Raw genomic sequence first — 20,417 nt, 5'->3', positions numbered from 1 at the left:
TTCTATGTTTACTTTTTACATTTGTAGAATTAGATTTCGAGTTGTATGTCTATTTCTTAGTTGTTTACTGAATGAAAATTATTTTTAAAAAGTAGTTTAAGTAGACTACAAAGTTCATTTTTATTATCACTAGTAGGTAATTTTACAACACCTCAATATTCAGTTTCCAAATTTCACTAGTTCATGTATAATCGTTCCAAGAATAAAAAAGGGCGAATCAACTTTTGAATGGCACTGTACAAATGCCATTATTGCGACTGTAAATTTGGGTAAACTAAGAAGCGAATAGATTTTGATGTAAGATGATGTTATTTTTGATTTGTCATCATAGTGCAGATTACTCTTAAAATATCTCCAAATAATTTTTTAGTTAATATTATAATAAATAGATCCAGTAAAGCTAATTGTTTCAAAATAATTCTCATTATGTCATAATCTGTATTATCTATATAATTTCAATTTACGTTTTCAATTTTTTAAGGATGATTTCCTGGACACTTTCGGAGATCCCGCTGTAACAGGCAAAATAGGCACTGATATAAGAGACGGAAAATGCAGCTGGCTAGCAGTAGTCGCCCTTCAACGAGCAACACCATCACAAAAGCAAATAATGGAGGAACATTACGGTCACGACGATCAGCAATCCGTCCAATTAATCAAACAATTATATGAAGAATTAGGTCTTCCTTCTACTTACTCGATTTACGAAGAGGAAAGTTTTAATATCATTAGAACACACATTCATCAGATTTCGAAAGGACTGCCGCACGATTTGTTTTTCAAAATTTTAAAAAAAATTTATAAACGTGATTGTTAAGAGAATTATCGATAATTTCCTACAATACTAGTTGAGTGGTACGGCGAATTTGTTAAAAAATGAGACATAATGTATTATTTTTCTTGTTGTAACAGGAATTATCTGAGGTTGCAAAGAAATTTCTTTTAAATCATTTGTATAAATTTTTACCCAGTACAACTTGAAAAACATTACATATATTTTTTAATCAGCAGTTGTAATTTGGGGTACTACTTGTACTAGTTTCCATTCCACGGTTCAATCCTAAAATGAAGATGTCTTATTTCTACTTTATCTGAATTATTTTATTATTTACTAGTAATTGCATTTTCTAATTTCTATGGACTATATACCGGATATAGGGTAAAGTAGGGTAATACGCCTAAAATTTCAAAAATTTTTTCTTAAGATTTATTTCGAACCAAGTCATAACGTAACACTTTATTGTTTCATAATAACGAAGCTTTGTTAGAATTTAACTTTTAACTAAAAAACAATTCATTTATATGAAATTTAAAAAATACTTTAGTGGAGGGTATTAGCATCCCCATGCGTAAATAAGCCTTAGGCGACAAATTATTTCTTACAGCCACATCTGTTACACATATCAGCATATAAGGTACAGCTTTCGTGCAATTGCTTACTGCAAATTATCCACCGAATCCAGTCATCCTTGGATTTAGTTGAATAATATCGCTCTCTACACTCAACACTGTATCTGTATCTTCAACGTCTGAAATCTCCTCTGAAGATTTGCAACGCATATTAACTGATGAATCGGAAGAGTAACAGACCTTATTTTTCGCAGAGGATTTCTTCCTTCACACTGGTTGTTATAGCAGACGAGCCAGATAAACTCAGTTCTAGTTCCAAAACATCATTCACTTTAGATTTCTTCTTATCCGATAAGACTTGACGCTTGACTTTATGTTTAGGTGATGTTAGATTTGTGGCACACTGCTTTCTCTTAGATGTATTGGTCGGTATGGTTGGAATAGGATTAAGGTCTCTAAGATATTTGGATGGAGTGTCCTTTTCTGTTGGGTTAGGCGTTTGGTCCTTTTCTGTTGAGTCAGGTGTCGATTTAGGTATTGGATCATTTGTTTGGGACTTAGGGTCTACTGTATCATTAATTCCCATTTCAGTTGCGTCAGATATAGAGAAGATATGGTCTGAAATCATTGATCTGGATCATATGGAGATATTCCAGTTGCCTTGAATCGCAACTCCATTACTTACAGAAGCTGCCTTGCCCCAAACCTTTCCTATCAAAGTAAAAACGTTACGTCTGTTAAGTTTACTTTTTATATGACTGAGCATCCATGCCTTCGCCTCCTGTGCAAAGTACGTTTTAAGGGGCTTAAAGAAAGACTTACAAGAGGCTGTAATGCTTGCGTTGTATGGCTCGGAAGATATAAAAGTACAACGTCGTTTTGCTTAACCAATTTCAATAGTTCATTGGGATGCATGCCCGTCCAATGTTAATAACGCTTTACCCATGCCACCTTTTCTGGGAATAAAATATTCTTGAAACCATTTCATCAACAAATCACTGTTGATGTATGAAGTTTTCTGATTCATGTAAACGCTGGAACCTGGAGACAGCCCTGCGAATTCTGGCTTGATGTACTTTCCTTTCATTATCAACACCCTAAAAAGTTATTTTTCACAACAGTAGCAATTGCACAACAAAACTTGATGCATCTAAATGAAGCAGCTCTACCGAGTAACACGGTGCTATAAGCATTCAAAACGGGGGGAGTTATAAGCCTGGGCGTTTTACACCACTTTACCTTAAGGGGGAATATTCCAGATTCATCGGTATAATATAATAAAATTTTAGTCAGCCCGATTTTATACTTCACATAAAACGGTAATGAATCAATAAAAGTGCTTGATTCATTTTCATTTAAAAAATGTATTGTACGAAATTTTCAATTACCCTAAAATAAATTACCTACAAAGTAGCCGGGATTTTCTGCATGAGTGGTTGGTAGCAACCTCCTACAAACTTGGCCAAATTCCAAATAAACATCTTCATTTACCTTTTTTTTAATAGTCGTCTTTGTTTTCTATATCTACATTTTCTTTTTTCGCCTGAAACATTAGACCTAGGACTATTACATAATTCAACCCTAGAGTACCAGACCGTCGTAAATGTTACGATAACTTATATTGAAACAAAACACTCTATAGCTCAATACACACAACAATCAGCGCGAGTTTTTTGCATTCATGCAATAAATTAGTTGTCATTCTTCTTTTTTTATTGGGGCAATAAAAGGAAGTAGTAAGCTTCATTTATAATTGAGTCGGTGTATCTTCTGGCATATCTTGATTTAAAATAAAAGAAATATCTTGTAAATTTGGTCTTCTTAAACTATTGCATCGTTTTCTGACTTGTAACCAGGGCTTTATAAATTCTTTACTCATTTCGAGCATAAAATTTCTATTGTTTACCTTATTACTGTTGAAGTTATAAATTACGAAAGAGTTGGTTGCAGCAATATTTAACATATTGTAAAAAATTGTCAATGGCCAGCGTCTAGTCTTCCTATTGCAGTTCATATTTGAACATAATTGGTCAAATGTGTCAACACCACTTTTGGTAGCGTTATAATCTCTGGTTTATTTGTTGTTGGATTTAACACTGCACCTTTATGCATAGTCGACAGTAGCAGTACCAATTTATTCCTCTTCGGTATAAATGAGACAAGCGTTTTACTTTTGTCAAAACAAATCATTGATGTACCAAGCTCACGATTTTTTGCCTTCAACATTTCCGGAGGTATTTGCCTTTTGTTTTTCCTAATAGTGCCTAATATAGTTAACCTCGGAACAGATCCTAAACTGGTGCGCTTGGTCTCAGAGACCCATCACAATATATCGTGTTTTACAAAAAAAAATCTCCATGGGTTAATGAGAAAAAAATACATCTTTTTAATGACAAACGTTATATTAAAAAAATTGTTTAAATAAACAAAACCACAAACTTATTGTTTAAATATTTGTTAGTAAAAAATGACACATATCCTAAAAACCGCAAATAAAAAACAATATAACACATTCTAGTAAAACATTGTAAAAATATAAAAAAATAGATTTTATTAATTTATTGCAGTTTCTGAACACTAAGTATGGATATGACTGAGGCACACAAATTATTACAGTTTTTGTTTTTGATTCTTTTTTAATAAGAAACATCTTTTTCTAGTCTCTGGTTGGATGTCTTCATCTATAGAGGTTTCTCCTGTTCGAGCAACTTATTGCCTCCTTTGTCTTACCGTTCTGAGAACATTTTGTCTGCTTTAACCTTCAAGCGGGCGCGCGGTCTTTTGTAACGGGAGCGGGCGCGCGTAACCGAATAGACCTATTTATTATTATTATTCTTTTTACAGTCTAATTTGTCGTAAAAAAGTAATCAAAAGAATGAAAAAGAAACAATAATTAGATTAGATTAACATAACTCAAATATTATTTGAATCAAAACAAAAATTAGGAACACAAAACATTTTTACAAATCTCTGACTAGTTTATAATTATAAAAATTACATACACTAAAATAGATACACAACCACAAGTTAAATTATAAATTATAAAGCTCGTTCATCAGCTCTTCTGCTAATTCAACAGACGTAAACCATGGTCCGTGGTTATATTTCTGTTGGTACCGCGAATAATTGCTGTTAAATGTTTCACATAGTAATTAGCTAAAGACAGACCTCCGTAATAAGTTTTCTTTCCTAAATATGGCTCGGCATTTATCATATATTTTATTGAGGAATCACAAGTCATCACAAGCTTCAGTGCTTAGGCGGTTTAATAGGAATATACATTCTGACTGCACATCGACTACGGAAATATAACAATTGTTCATCAATTGTAATGTAATCAAAATATCCCAAATTCCACAACTGTTGCAAATGGATCGTTTTGTAATCTTTCTGTGCGAGTAAGTTTGTTATCAAACCGTGAGTGATCCAAGAGAAACCGAAAACGAGAGCTACTCATTGTTGCCTTGTACAAACTCCCCGAAAGATTGCGGTCAAATAACTGCTTGCCATTCATATTATTGTTTTTCAAAGCAGCTGTAAGAATCAATAAACCCAAAAGAGCCAGAATTTCTTCTTTAAATGTCTGTAATTCATTCTTTTGTTTTGTATTTGGCTGCCTTACGCGAAATTTCTTGATTTGTAAATTTAATTATTTTTTCAACTATGCCATCATTTATAAAATGCAAAAAATTTCTTTAGGATGTAAAAGATTCTTAGCTGCACCCTTCGGCTCTGGGTAGATACCTTTTTTGATTGTAAAGGTGATATTGTTGAGCATCTATGCTTGTTTTTACCCTTCAATTGTGTTTTGCCAGACAGTGGAATATTATCCTCTTAATCTCAGTTTGACTCTACAATTTTATTATTTGAATCAATCTCTTCAACTAGAATAAAGTCGTCCACGTCCAAAAGATTAGGTCCGTTATTGTCTTCTAAATCATTACTATCCTCATTATCCCTACCATTCATTATTTTTTCGACTTCAGCTGCAATTTCTGCATCAGTAAGATGTCGATTATATCCATAATTTGATGTGGTTCTCCTCACCCCAAAATGCAAAAGAAACACTCACCTTTTACTTTAACAACAAAAAAAAACACTCACCTTTTACTTTAACAACAAAAAAAATAGTATTACCCAAGAAACCAGCAGGCTGCTCCGATAAGGTTTGTTTTTTGTAGATGCACTGGAACTGTACTGTACTGGGCTAGTGAAGGTCAGTTCATGGGTGTATAGATTTAATTCAATCGGATATAAAGAACAATATAGTGCAGAGAGCTATGAAGTATTTGTTGATTGTTGTATTTGAGGTTATTTGATGTGATTCAGGTCTTTTAGTATTAACAATAATGGAAAACGATTTAGTACTTTTTGATATTTGACATTCGTCCGATGACGAAGATGTAGTGCTACCGTTTTCAGAATTGTTATATGAGAATAATAATGATAAGAAAAAATAAATAAATAAATGTAAAATAGTTAATAAAATAGAAATATACATTGAATCTTATCTATTAATTGATTTTTTTAGAAAACAATGGGTTAATATATTTAATACATCCCGTTTATCGAATAGTTGGAAGAGTACAGCACATCAAAGTTGCTAATTATATAGAAAATATAATTAGAAATTACATTAAAAAAGATTTTTGATTACACTGTCTTGCACTGCACTGACTGAACTGACCTAGTGCAAGCAGTACAGTGAACTGGGTGAACTATTTTTCTGACTGAACTGACACTAGCGCTAGTTCTGCTACAAAGAACGCTTTAGTGTACACTTCCTGAACTAGTTCTGCCATTGCAACTGCCAAGAACAAATCTATGAATAAGTTCGCGGGGAGGAGTAAAATTGCTCGTGCGTTCGTGTAAATAATACGACGGTCTGGTACTCTAGGGTTAATAACTAGTGTCTTGGGCAACCGATTGATAATAGCAACCTGTGCAAGTGCTCCATAGTCCATGGGGGAAATCTGTGCTACGTCTATAAACAAAACAATGCATACATTTTTATTTTCTTCTTTCCTGTTATCGATGCAAATGCAATCTTTAATTTTGTCTATAGACGTACATTTATACTATATCGACGTCAATTAAATAAAATTTTTCAATTCTTGGGAATTCTAATTTAATTATTATGTAATTATTTTTGTTAACCCTCGATCACTCGAACGGTTTTTAGCCTCGCGATCACTCGCGGGGTGTTGTGTGGTAACCCACATAGTTAAAGTGCATTTTTATTTATATAATATCAATTAATGGAATCATTATTTTCAGCTCTGTCTCGCCAGCAACGCAAAGTCGAGAAATTGCATTTAAAAAATGCCAACATTAGGTGCCAATTTCAAAAATTAGATGCTCTATAATTTTCACATAAACGGAATACTCAAAGTTGCAGTGCTAGGAAAACGTGATGCTAAGACTTTCATAACACCTAACGTAACATAACTTAACCTAATCTTAGATTAGGTTAGGTTGGGTGTTATAAAAGTAGAAGCCGCCCGAGGTGTAACATATAAGGAATTTAATACATATATACTAAAAATAAAAAAATTAACTCGTTTATCAATAATTATTTGGACACTTTCACGATATTCATTCTTCAACACCATATTTTATTACCTTAACAATCAATGTATTGTATTTTCATTGCGTTGCTAGCATCACGTGTTTCTAGCACCGCAACTTTGAGTATTCCGTTACTGAGAAAATTACAGAACACCTAATTTTTGAGCCTGGCACCTAATTTTGGCATTTTTTAAATGCAATTTCTCGACTTTGCGTTGCTGGTGAGACGGAACTATTATTTTGTATTGTATGACGTATGTAAATAAAATGAATTTTATAATCAACTTTATTCTTCTTCTTCTCTGCTCTATTGGCCTTTTGTCTAACGACATACAGCCAGGATCTATATTTTCCTAGTTACCAGTTTATTTGAACAGTGTACCGTGTGGTACGTCTGAAGATATGCTTCATGCCCTTCAAAATGGGAATAGGGTACTACAGAGGGTTGCACCTGGAGAGTAGGATAAAGAAGTAGCTCCTATGGATGTAAAAGAATTGTCTGCGATTCTATAACTATTATAATTAGGTATAAGCGCGTACTGTCTACTTGAATTGTTAAGCCGTCTCGCATTAGGTATTTGACTAAGAGCTCAACTAACTTTGACCCTGGAACCAAAATCAACGAATAGATATTAATGGGCGCTTGATTATACTTAAGCAGATCTTTGTACAATTCGTCGTTTTGTGATGATGATTATAATCAACTTTATTACTGTTCGACAAAACGTTATAATAAACCCTTTTTGGTCATAATATGGAAGAACCAAAAAAAACTTCTTTTTTAACATAAACTTTTTAAAAACATAATTATATCGTGGGCTTACTGCAAAAACCCGTTGTGTACAAAATCTATAGTTTCGAGCGAGTTTAAAGTTTCTATTTACTCCGAAAAATCCATAAATGAAGTCAAAAAAGTCAGTAACATTACAAAAAAAATTTATTCATTTGTAGGATATATAAGGGTTAATTAAGAAAATTAAATAAAATTTTCTCATTTTTCGTAACAAAAACTCAAATTAACTGTGTTTTTGACTCCTTTATCTTTCCCACTCATGTTTTTGCCTCCATCAGTTGTAATACATTTCAAGTTTTTCTATTGAAGGTTCTTTTGATTAATGGCTATTTCAACTCCTTTAAAAATATCTGTACCAATAGTTGTACCATGAATACTATACATATCAAGAAGCTCTTCATGCAATTCATAGCTTTTATCTACTCCTCGAATATAAATCAATACCTGAGCAGTATCTGACACATCCAATGACTCATCCAAGGCCAAAGAAAACCACTCAACATGTCCATTTTTGCTGCGATTTCAATCCGCGCTTCATAGCTTCAAATTTTTCTGTCCGCAAATTCCCTGTATATTTTGAGTAATTTTGAAAATGTTTTGTTTCATAATGACGTTTAATGTTATATTCTTTGAGAACAGCTATGCTTTCATTGCAAATCAAACATAGCGCCTTGTTACTGGACTCAATCACGAAATACTGAATGTTCCACTAATCTTTGAATTTTCTGCATTCACAATCAATTTTTCGCTTCTTTTCCATACTACTAAATCACACACAAAAGCAATAATTCAAATCAAAATACTGTTACAAAGATGTCTTAAACTTAAATACGGACAAACACGTTTTAAGGAGGTACGCACACACAACAGTGTCATAGGAACTGACATGTGGTTGTCTTCTTATATATTCCAATTACTGCCATCTAGAAGTGAGTGGAAGACAACAGAACTTTCTCGAACCAACGAGATTATTCTGTACGTGCTATTAGCGCCATCTGTTAGCGATAGAAGGTACTACTTATTTCCGCTTTTGTTCACCAGATGTCGTGTCACGTTACTCCTCGTGGCTCGTACTCTACGACTAATCTAGAAATTACAGATAATGACAGGAAAATTAATAATATGCAGTGTTATCGTTTTGCGGACTTTAGTCCGATTTGCAGTCTTTTCTAAAACGTTGCGTACTTTTTTTTATCAGTGGACTATTCCACTTTTTACCACGGGCAACAATGATAATATGGTTTTGGCCCTCGGAACTTACTGGAGTAATCAGTATGGCCCTAAGGCTGGAAAGTTTGGAGACTCCTGCACTAATATATACATTCATGCATGTATTTGTCTATATGTTTATTTTGTATTTTTTCGAATGTGATAAAAACTGTCTTGAATGAAAATATATTTAAGACTAATTTTCTTCGAGTTATTTTTCAAAACAATTCAATGGAGAGTTGTATCGTGAAACAATCGTGATCGTAACTCGACGGAAGATTTGAATTTAGTGCCATCTACCGTCAAATCTATAAACGTATTAGATGTGCTCACGACGCGAGAGAGGACGCTTCGGTTTGTTTTCCCGTCCTGCACCAGCGACCTTCCATAGTCTGAATCAGAAGTCATTCGGAATCGTTCGAAGTATACGTATATTCAATTTGGGCGTTACTACTAAGGGTCAATTTTAAAAGTGAAGTTTAAACCTCAAACTTCAGTTTAAACGTTACCGACGGATGCGAACCTAACTTTCTCAAATTGTTCACATTTTTACAGTATTATAAAGGGTTTTGGTAAAATGATTGAAGATTTGCACTATATTTGATGAACTGGACGATGATGATGAAGAAATTATCAACATTGTGGGCCGCGCCGAGATAACAAAAAGTTATTCGTTTTAGGGCAAATTCCTAGATTGTTCTATATAGTCTTGACATTCAACGATAACAGTAATCAGATTATTGAAACCACTTTATTTATTTATATTTTATGTCAATAATTTTTCAACGTTGTGAATTAAATTATTTAACTTATGAATCAATTCCTGAATGCACTAAAACTGTAACTGATAGTTATGGCAGAGTAGTTGAAGACCTGGCAGGAATAAGTGAGGCATCAGAATGCCAAATTGTAAAAAGAGTGTCAGGAGCAATAGCAAGACTAGCGCTTAATGAAATAAAAATGCCTGAAACAGGCACCAGTTTTGTCAAAATTTTGTTCATCAATTGCAAACTTTTTGTGAGTGTTCTTTAAATTGTCCCACATATTTTTTAAATTGGTTGTGGTTCTGTCGAGGACATGACCGTTTTTGTTATTCTTAGCATTAAATTCTCTTGTCACTTCCAACCGTTTTCCTTTTCCTACCGCATCCCCTTTTTTGGATTCAACTGTTTCTTTGTATTCTTTACAAGATTAACTAATATCACTTCTTCATTGTCAGAGAAATTACATGATCTTTTTTGTTCCTTGTTCATTTTTGTTTAGGTGTACAACTTGCTTAAACAAATTTGGTTATATTTCCGCGCGAATGACAACTGACGGAGAAATGTCTATTTAACTGTGACCTGTAAAATGGAGTAATATGGTTATTCTTGGTTTAAGCCAGAGTTTAAACCTTAATTCAATCTCCAGTCTCTAGGTTGTAAAATTGGCTCTAAGCTCTCACAATCACGTTCACAACCACGATTTTTCCCATTCCACTTAGCCTTATAATATAGCGTTATAATCGTAAATCCAAGTGGAATGGCTTACGGGACATTTTGAGCATTGAGATCAATAATAAGGCAAAACCGAAAAAATAAAATAAAAGCTTCAAGAGATTATATTACAATTTGTAAGTTGTTCAATTTTTTAGTGGTGTGTCTAACTGATTTACATTAAAGTGGAATTAAAATATTCTCTGCGGCGATAGTGAAGTTTTGGTGGCATGTCACAAGAATGCTTCAGAAAGAATTATAATATCCCACACCGCATCAAATAATGATATATATTCTCATGGTTACAGTCTACGTTACTTGATTTTTGAAAATTCCGCTAATTCTTTCAACGCTCAGTTCGACCCGTGAACGTTAATCATGACGACAACGATCGTATTCGCTATGTGGAACGCCCAAAAGAGTATTTTCCCCATATATGTAATACAGTAGTTGTAAGTATTACATATATATCCTTCCAGCAAGCTATATATTTAACCCTTAAGTTGGTAAAGATTGATTTCTTGGATTCGGAGATTACGCTTGCGTATAACCTCGATAAACAATGACAAAATTTTATATGTTGGTACAATTGCATTATCAAAAAATATGAAATTGACATAAATGGCTATAGGCTTTTGACTTTTAAGGGATTAATAATTTTTTGTGTTTGTTGTTGTGATAGGAAGTTGTAAAAGACTATATTATGTTTTGATACTCTGTATAAATTTCAATAATATGAACAGTGAATGAAATTGCAACAAGAAATGTCAAATTGACAATTGTTTTTCTTCGTTACAATTATTTATACATACGTTCTACACACTAATCGTAATCACCTGATTCAAAATTATTTGCATGAATACCAATAAAAGTATTGGAACAGATAAGACCAGCACAATTGAAGCTAATGCAAAAAACTAAACCAACTTTTGGCCACGTCATTTCAACTTTTAATTAGAAGTTAATATTCAAGTCTTATATGAAATGGCATCAGGTATAGAAAAAAGTATCAAAGACTCCACTGGGGACGGAAGTCAAAATTCGAACACCAAAGATGACGAAAGAAAGGATGATTCTATGTTTGAATGTAATATATGTTTAGATACTGCTAGAGACGCAGTAGTTAGTATGTGCGGCCATCTGTTTTGGTAAGTTCATTTTTGTTATCTATTATCCACTATTCACACAAACTAAATTAAGTGTTTGTGATTTGTCATATATTTAACATAAGTATTTGTTAGACCAGGTTTTTAATTAATACATTACTAATAGGTGAAGGTTGTCTATAAGTAAAATTTTTTGCTTAGTATTAAACTATTTCCGAGTTTATTTTTTATAATGTGGGCGACAGTTTTCAAATATAAATAAAATCTTTGTGATAGTCTCTAGAGTGTATGTCTGTATATAATACATACATAATAAGAAAACAATTTTATTTTAATGATTATGTGCATCACAACAGAAATTTGAAAGTAAATAATTTCGACCATAAACAGAGTAATTTAGCAAACTGTTTCTTACAACTATAAAAGAATGTTTTAGGAAGGAGAACAAAAATGTACTGATATATTTCCTTAATTGATTGTAGCTAACAATAATATCTCAATTAGAATCTTTCTAGCATTGCAAAAAGAATTTGGTCCAGTAGGTTATTTCTTTAATACTTAATCCCTATATTAAATGCTGAGTTGAGATATATACCCATTGTTGTAGATGTAGGAAGATGCATCAACAATGCAATAAAGTCTAAGAAAGAGTATTGTCAACTCATTCATTTGCGTTTTTATTCCATTATCATTTTATAAAGCTAAGCTGCATTTTTTCTGAAAACTGACCTAACACTGTAAACATATAAACATGATCATGGTTCAGCTACATTTTCATAAAAATGTGTATTATCCATTGGATTAATATATTTAATTTTTCTGTGTAGCTGGCCTTGTTTGCATCAATGGTTAGAGACCAGACCTAATAAGCAAGTATGTCCAGTTTGTAAAGCTGCTATCAGTAAAGAAAAAGTTGTGCCATTATATGGAAGGGGCAGTACAAAACAGGAAGACCCAAGGGAAAAAGTACCACCTCGACCAGCTGGACAAAGAACGGAACCTGAACCTGGTATCAACTTTCCTGGTAATTTTTTGAAATATATATCTTACAATCTATTATATCACTTGTTCTCAATAACAACCCATTTGAAGCTGTTGAGTCAATTGAGTATTTAGGTTTACACAATGATGACTCTCCAAAGTCGACATTACATATTCATATCTTAACAAAAAAATATCCTCTCTATGTTATTCAATTAGGTCAGGTGCTTTTTCCACCACCTCAGTGATTTACCTTTCCTAATTTGAATCTCACCCACTCTATGGGCCTCCCTTCTGTGGTTTTTGTAGCAGTTGTTATAAGTTTTTGTCAAAATTTCAGTTAAACATTTGGTAAGAGGTTCAATTAGAGTCTTAATTGATGAAACAATTGGTGTAGTTGATAGAGTAGGTTGGTGTTTAATTTTGCCACACTCCCACTATGAAAATGATCATAAACTAATTGGCAAAGACTTCCTTCTTATTTATGTACAAATATGGGATACTTCCATATCATCTCAAGAACTTATGGTCAGTTAGCAGTTAAAAATTTAAAATTTGGTCTAAAATCAAATTGAAAATGGCGAAAATATATAACAGAAGATGCTTCCTGTTACAGTGTCAAAAAAAGAACATTTTTCCCACTTTTCTTTAGAATAATAACAAGTGTATAGAAAAAATACTCATAAGCCAGGAACAAATTAATTAGTACATAAGCTTTCCAATAATAAAATTGTTTGTAATCAAAAAACAATATTCAAACTTGAAAATGATCTTTAGGAATTGAAAAACCAAATAATTGATACAACGAATGACTTAATTTTTGAAATTTTTTCTAGCAGACAACAAATTATTTATAATAAATAATTCTATTGAATTAAAAACAAACAAAAGAATAAACTTAATATTCATATCAACAAAAAAATTGATACAGATTTTATCTACTTATGGTTCGTGATTCTTTGTTTGGTTAGAGATATCCACCCATCCTAAATTTAGAAGCATAGGTATTGATAAAGTACAAACTGCATTAAGAGAAAATAATTATATTAATACATAATGATAATCTCGTGGAAAATGCAAATTTATAATAATTTTGTTTCAGGATTTGGATTTGGCGACAACAGTTTCCACATGTCTTTTGGCATAGGAGCTTTTCCCTTTGCTTTCTTCACATCTGCTTTTAATATTGGTGAACTTCGAACAGTAGGTCCACATGGTACTCAACAACACATGGAAGAACAATTCTTATCAAAGATATTTTTATGGTTAGCCATACTATTCTTGACCTGGTTATTGATGGCATAGATGACATTAAAAAAAACTCATTTTTCAAGTGTCTCATAAAATAAGTGTATCTATTTTCAGTACACTCAATACAGTTCTTATAATTGCATTTTAGAACGTTTATATTTATAATCATTTGTTGTATTTTATTGGGATGGTATAAAAATTGGGTAATGGCTGTTGTTAATACTCTAATTTGGTCAAGTGAGATGTATATATAATAATTGAACTATAGTGTGTTATGTGATTATAATTTTTGTTCTAGTACTTTATTCATGTAGAAATGAGGATAAAAAATACAAGACGGCAAATTAGATAAATGTTAATTTTTTGTTTTTATTTCGAAAAATATTTGCATCATATTGGATTAGGAAATGAGAAGTTACTAACTTTTTGGTTATTCTTTCGGGAAGATAAAAACTAAATTCAAAATGTTCTAACTTCACTGCCACTAATAAAGATTCTTGAAATGTACCGCCAACTTTTATGAATGTATACAGTAAAATATTAAAGTTTAACAGAAATATGGAAAACAGAACTTGAGATAAAAATTTTCTAAATTTAAAGGATTTCAATAACTAAAATTAATGCGTACCTGATATAAGTGCGGTGTAGTCTCATCATAATTGGTCATAATAAAATGATAGTTCGAGAAACGACTGTTCACTTGGGATCATGTGCTGATCATTGTTTACATCTACTGTGTTTCTAATTGGAACGTACAATAGTCATTAGTCACGAAAGGGACGAAAGGACGAAAGCTAGTTTCGGAAATTATTATCTGCAAGATTCAAACAAGTGAAGGTTTTTGAAAAGCAATTTAGTATGTCTCTAAGAGCTCCGATAGCTTTCTATGAAGTGACTAAATAAATTGCTTCCAAATTAAAATCTCATAGTTTGGAAGCAATTTAGTATGTCTCTAAGAGCCCCGATAGCTTTCTATGAAGTGACTAAATAAATTGCTTCCAAATTAAAATCTCATAGTTTGGCTGAAGATATTATATTAACCACTTGTCGTAAAATTGAAGTGAATTTAAAATAAAATCCAGCTAAATGTTCTAAATGTTATGGCCTCTTCTGTGTTAAAAATAGTTTTTTTATATATTTTTTTATAATTATTGAAAGAAAGACAAAAATCGACGTTTCCACTTTTACTTAAGACTTCATCAAAATACATGAAGAGATTGAAGTTTGATCTTTAGGTCCCAATTTTGTTCAAAATATTTCCATTGAGAAAGTATAAAGTAAGACAAATATCTTATGTAGTGTTGAATAGGTACATCATCAATCGCCTAAATAACAAAAATCACAATAAAATATGATCCGATACTTTCAATACTATCACTAATTTTAGAAATAAATTGAAAAACAAAAAACGACATAGTAATATCGAACATCAAAATATAACTAAAACCAAAGGATTTATCAAACATCTCAATACTTTGAAAGTGAATAAATCTAATAAAACTGTTACCATGAATTCAGAAGATCATAATAATAAAAGAATGAAATTATTAAGCGATAAGTTAACTTACAAAAAAATTAAACAAGACCATACGAATTCTTATCAAAAACAAAATAATGATCTTATTCGATCTTGGGAAGAACACATTTTTATTTCGACATCAGATGCAAATAAATTGAGAATTCACAATACCATACCCCCTAAAATATATGGTCTGCCGAAAATGCATAACCTGACTCCTTTTCGACCAATTGTTTCAATTATTCAAACTCCTGTCACTTCATTATTTGATTATTTGAAAATATTTTTTCAAAAATTTTGTACCAAAACATACACATTAATTATTTTACAGGGAGTAGAATCTAATCTCTAAGTTTCCCTAATTTCCTAAAATTATTTCGGAAGTACTTAACAATATATTCAGCACTTAATATCTTGTTAGCGGTGAAGTTTAGGCTTAGGAAAGTATACATGAATTTGCCTTATTTTTCACCCCTGAATGCATTAAAATAGACAAAAACCGAGTTATTTGCTTCTAAAAAGTTCAATAAATTTTAATTTTTTTATAAAAAACTTTTATTATTCCTTAAATATGTAACAATAACAAATTTGTAAACAAAAATAAAAAACTTCAAAGCAAATGTTCAAAATGCCCAGCATTTATTTCAATACACTTTATGATCCGCTTTCGTAAAGATCTCTTAATATCAAATAATCCTTGTCTATTATTTTTAATTACATCCGCGGCTTATTCTATTTTCCGTCGCAGTTGTGGAAGAGAAGTAATTTTTTCTTTGTAAACTAATGCCTTCATTTGCGAACAAGTTGAAAAATCCAAAGGATTTAAATCAGGGCCTCTCACTTCCACGACCAATCCATCGATGCGGAAACTGTTCATATTTTGTATGCACTTCTCACTAAACACTAATTTATATCAGTGACGCAATTCAATTTTTCGTTTTTCGTGCCTGTTGAAAGACAAAACTGAACTGTTATTTCCAGTCCTCTCTTATTCAAGTTTAGTCTAATTTTGAAAATAAGGATGTTCTGTTGGACAAAGGCAGGTTCAATGCATCATTGGTTTCGTAAAAAAATAAATATTTTGGTTTTTGGCATGTTTGAATCAATAACGTTCAGATATGGAGATATTTCCAAGGTTTTTCTTTAACTGCAACCTATATAATCAAATTACTTCGTACATAAGAGGTCTGGCTATTTAATAATGAGACTGGTTACGAAAAAGGATTATATTATAAAAATTATTCTACATTCGAGTGCTCCCCTTCAATATACTCCCCTCCCCTCGCCACACACCTTTCCATACGTTTTTTCCATTGATCTAAGCAGTGCTTGAAGTCTTCTTTGGTGAGCGCATTTGGGAGCTCTGTCGTTTTTTGCTTTACCGCTTCCATCGACTCAAATCGGGTCCCATTCAAAGTAGATTTTACCTTTGGAAACAAAAAAAGTCGCACAGTGCCAAACCTGGTGAGTACGGCGGGTGTTCGAGCACTGGAGTGCGCTTACAGGTCGAATACTGCTTCGCAGATAGCGCGTTATGGACAGGTGCGTTGTCCTGGTGCAAAATTCTCGAGTTGTTCTTCCACAAGTCTGGTTGACAGTCCTAGAATCCATTCAGTCATCACGATACCGTTAATGTCGAAAAAAACGATAAACATTGCCTTGAATTTTGATTTGCTCTCTCGGCCCTCGCTAAAGCCCTTACACCACACAAAAACACGCTCATGAGATAGATAATTGTCCCCATAGACCTCTTGCAACAATTTATTGCACTTGGTCGGAGTTTTTTCAATTTAACGAGAAATTTGACATTGATACGTTGCACATGGTTTTCGATACGAGAAAAAAACACGTTCGTTTCAAACCGCTACTGCATAAATACTATAATAGTGACGGAAACGTTTTGGGGCGTGCATAGTCAAGATATCCAGATACCCAACGCACTACTCATTTTTTACCCTACTCGTCTAGGGCGCCCTCTAGTCGCGGAGTCTCGTTATTTAATAGTCAGACCTCGTATTACAAAATACCTCTGCCAAAAGGCAATGCATTAGCACCAAATTTGTTACCTTTGACTGTCTATTTAGCATATTTTTATTTACTAGCAACGGGAAATATATTTTTTGATAGGAGCACTGGAAATTTTACTTTAGGAAAATATAATATTTCAAGTAATTTTGAATAATTGCTTGTATATTTTGATCAGTTCAAATGTTTGTTACTTCATTTCATTAAAAAAAAAAACTGAGAAGGATGTAAGCACCTATAACAAGGCAGAAGTGGACTTTGAAATAATTTTTATTAATAGCAAATTATTATTAATTTATCTCAATGTATCCTTCTGAAGGAATTATCGAAGTTTAGGTCAATAGCTGTACAAACGTTATTGCAACTAAGTTGTAATAAAGTTGAATGTCGTGAAGGTCAGTTAATACCAATCAAAGGTTCAGATAGGTAAATAGGTAGCCCCAGTATTCTTATAGACAATTTATTCAACGGGTAGATAAGCACACGAAAAATCATCATCAGTGAACTTCAGTCAAGTAATAAGGCTAGTTGTTTTATATTGCTGAATCGTCTTTTTCAGTGGTGTTTCGTGATTTCGATTTAATAAGCGGCAACATTGATGCAGTAAGTATTTTGAAATTGTAATTTAATAAAAACGTGATTTCTTATTTTCAATTATTTAAAATTATCATATATATATATATATATATATATATATATATATATATATATATATATATATATATATGTTTTTTATTACATGCTATTTTATGTTGACGTTTCGCTTCTGAATAGAAGCATTTTGAAAAGACTTATAATTAAAAAATTATCAGAAATATGCTTTAAATGTGAAAAGTTAAATTAGGTCAGAATAATATCAGAAAAGATTAATATTAGATATCAGTTAACCTACCTTGGGTACTTTATATATTAGGGGTGACAAACTCATGGCATCTGGGCCACATGCGACTCGCAACATATCAAGGAAATAACTAACCCAGTAAAAGAATAAAAGAATGGAAATTCAAAACATATACTATATTCTAGGTATTATTGAAATAATTATTAATATGAGATTGAATATATCCATTTAGTTCAGCATATATTTTTATAAAGTCCGAAATGAAGTCAAAACGTTGAAGACTGTTTCTATAACAGAACACATTGTTAATTAAATAAAATACACCTAAAATCAAGGATATTTATTTAGGACAATAATTATCAAAAGGTCTAAGAATTATAAAATAAAGAAATTTGATTGGAATTTACTGCAATTAAACGAAACTTTTAAAGTAGCAATGGAAAAATTGGTGCCAGAAATTTAATCAATAAAATTTATTTGAATTTTTCATATCATAATAATTTATCACTATAAATGTCACATTATAGCTTGTCAATAATTTATGTAGTTTTTGGTTTATTACATTGAAAAGATTTTGTGTCCTATAAAATTCCAATAAAATCACGTTTCATATGAAAATGAGATTTTATATTTATAGACACATGTTGAATACACTGTTTACACCACCACTACACCAACATTAACAATTATACTGTCTGACCGCGTTTCGATAACCAAGTTATCGTCTTCAGAGACTAACGTAATAACGAAAACTATTGAAACGAACTGCAGACAGTGTAGTTGTGAGTGTTGGTGTAAAGATGGTGTAAACAGTATTCAGTATGATTATCGCCAACGGTTCCAGAAAATCCAACATAGTTATCTAGACACATATAGCAAACTGAGCAGTTGGCAGCAAAATAAATTTGCTTGGTAAAAAGGAAATTGTTCCAATTAACATATTGATAGGAATAAAACAGTCTATTCTGTTCTGCTAAATTATGGAATAGTTCGTTCGTTATATTAGACAGATCCAAATATTTTTATTTCTTTATTAATCTTAAGGCCGTTTTTTTTCAACCTCCGATAGGTTATAGATAAAAGACAAGCTTATATAAAGCAATATTTTATTACCTAAAAATTGGTACACTTACGGTTACTTACCCTGTTGTAAGAAAATTTCCGCTAATGAATTCATGTAGAGTACAAAACAGACCTTAAAACTTCTGGAAATTTTGTAGACAAAGCAGTAATGGCGAATTTGAGGTTTTTCAACCATTCTGTCAATTCGTTGAACCAGGTTATTTGAAACGACAGATTTGTGTCCTTGGCCCTCTTTATCAAGCACATCATTACGGCCATCTTGAAACTTTCGACATCTTTCACGCTCAACACCATCACTCATGAAGTTTTCCTCATACACACGACTCATTCTCCGATGATTTTCTGCAGCACTATGGCCTTCAGCCTGTAGAAAACGAATCACACTTCGCTATTTACACTTGGCGGGAGCATCAATAATGATAGACATGTTTACGTGGCTGAAACACAACGCCGACTGACGCCTGAATGTCAACAATAACGGAGTGTGTAGTGCAAGAGCTTGGCAGTCGCCTACAGCGCATGCTCGCTTTCTTTTGCCTGCCTAGCATCTGTACGGAGCGACCTAAGGTTGAAAAAAAAAACGGCCACGTAAACATATCCGCTATTCTTGATGCTCCCGCCAAGTGTGAATTGTGATTCGTTTTTTACAAGCTGAAGGCCAAAGTGCTGCAGAAAATCATTGGAGAATGAGTCGTGTGTATGGGAAAAAATTTATGAGTAATGCATGATAAAGGGGGCCAAGGACGCAAATCTGTCGTTTCAGATGCCTAGATAACTAAGTTGGGAGTTTCTGGAACCGTTAGCGAAATCACTACACTCACAATTACACTGTCTGACACGCGTTTCGATAACGAAATTACGTTCAGTCCCTGAAGACGATAACTCGGTTATCGAAACGCGCATCAGATAGTGTAATTTTGAGTGTTGGTGTAGTGGTGGTGTAAACATGTGTCTATAAATAAGAAATATTTTTCAAATGTGATTTTAGTGGAATTTTATAGGACAAAAAATCTTTTCAATATAATAAAGGATAAAGTACATAAATTATTGACAAGATAGAATGTGACATTTATAGGGATAAAGTTATGATAAAATCTTTTAATTATTAAAGTGTTTTGATATAGAAACGGTCTTCAACGTTTTGACATAATTTCGGACTGTTCCAAAATATAAGCTGAACTAAATAGATACATCATATCAATAATTAGTTCAATAA

General features: G+C 32.3%; 3 protein-coding genes across 4 annotated transcripts in view; all 3 read left to right on the top strand.

The window, feature by feature from the left end:
* Positions 1 to 7,202, top strand: part of LOC130894525 (farnesyl pyrophosphate synthase) — a 48,707-nt gene extending 41,505 nt beyond the window's left edge. The window contains exon 6 of the mRNA XM_057801406.1: positions 482 to 7,202. Coding sequence (XP_057657389.1) covers positions 482 to 817 — 336 coding nt within the window. The 3' untranslated portion in view covers positions 818 to 7,202. The remainder of the gene's footprint in view (positions 1 to 481) is intronic.
* A 3,044-nt stretch (positions 7,203 to 10,246) lies between these two features.
* On the top strand, positions 10,247 to 14,092 carry LOC130894158 (E3 ubiquitin-protein ligase RNF185-like). The gene is made up of 3 exons (XM_057800772.1): positions 10,247 to 11,543; positions 12,329 to 12,525; positions 13,585 to 14,092. Exons 1-3 carry the CDS (start codon positions 11,380 to 11,382, stop codon positions 13,785 to 13,787), a joined length of 564 nt encoding a protein of 187 aa, XP_057656755.1. The 5' UTR covers positions 10,247 to 11,379; the 3' UTR covers positions 13,788 to 14,092.
* Positions 14,093 to 17,675: 3,583 nt separating this feature from the next.
* Positions 17,676 to 20,417, top strand: part of LOC130894182 (scavenger receptor class B member 1-like) — a 65,463-nt gene continuing 62,721 nt past the window's right edge. Inside the window, exon 1 of one of the 2 annotated variants that reach the window (XM_057800805.1) lies at positions 17,676 to 17,880. The gene's annotated coding sequence lies outside the window, so the exon portion shown is untranslated. The remainder of the gene's footprint in view (positions 17,881 to 20,417) is intronic. The other variant, XM_057800806.1, reaches the window with a different exon arrangement.

This window comes from Diorhabda carinulata, chromosome 5 (genome assembly GCF_026250575.1).
Source record: "Diorhabda carinulata isolate Delta chromosome 5, icDioCari1.1, whole genome shotgun sequence".
NCBI lineage: Eukaryota > Metazoa > Arthropoda > Insecta > Coleoptera > Chrysomelidae > Diorhabda > Diorhabda carinulata.
The sequence above is the reverse complement of the archived record's forward strand: the minus strand, read 5'-3'. Positions and strand labels throughout refer to the sequence as shown.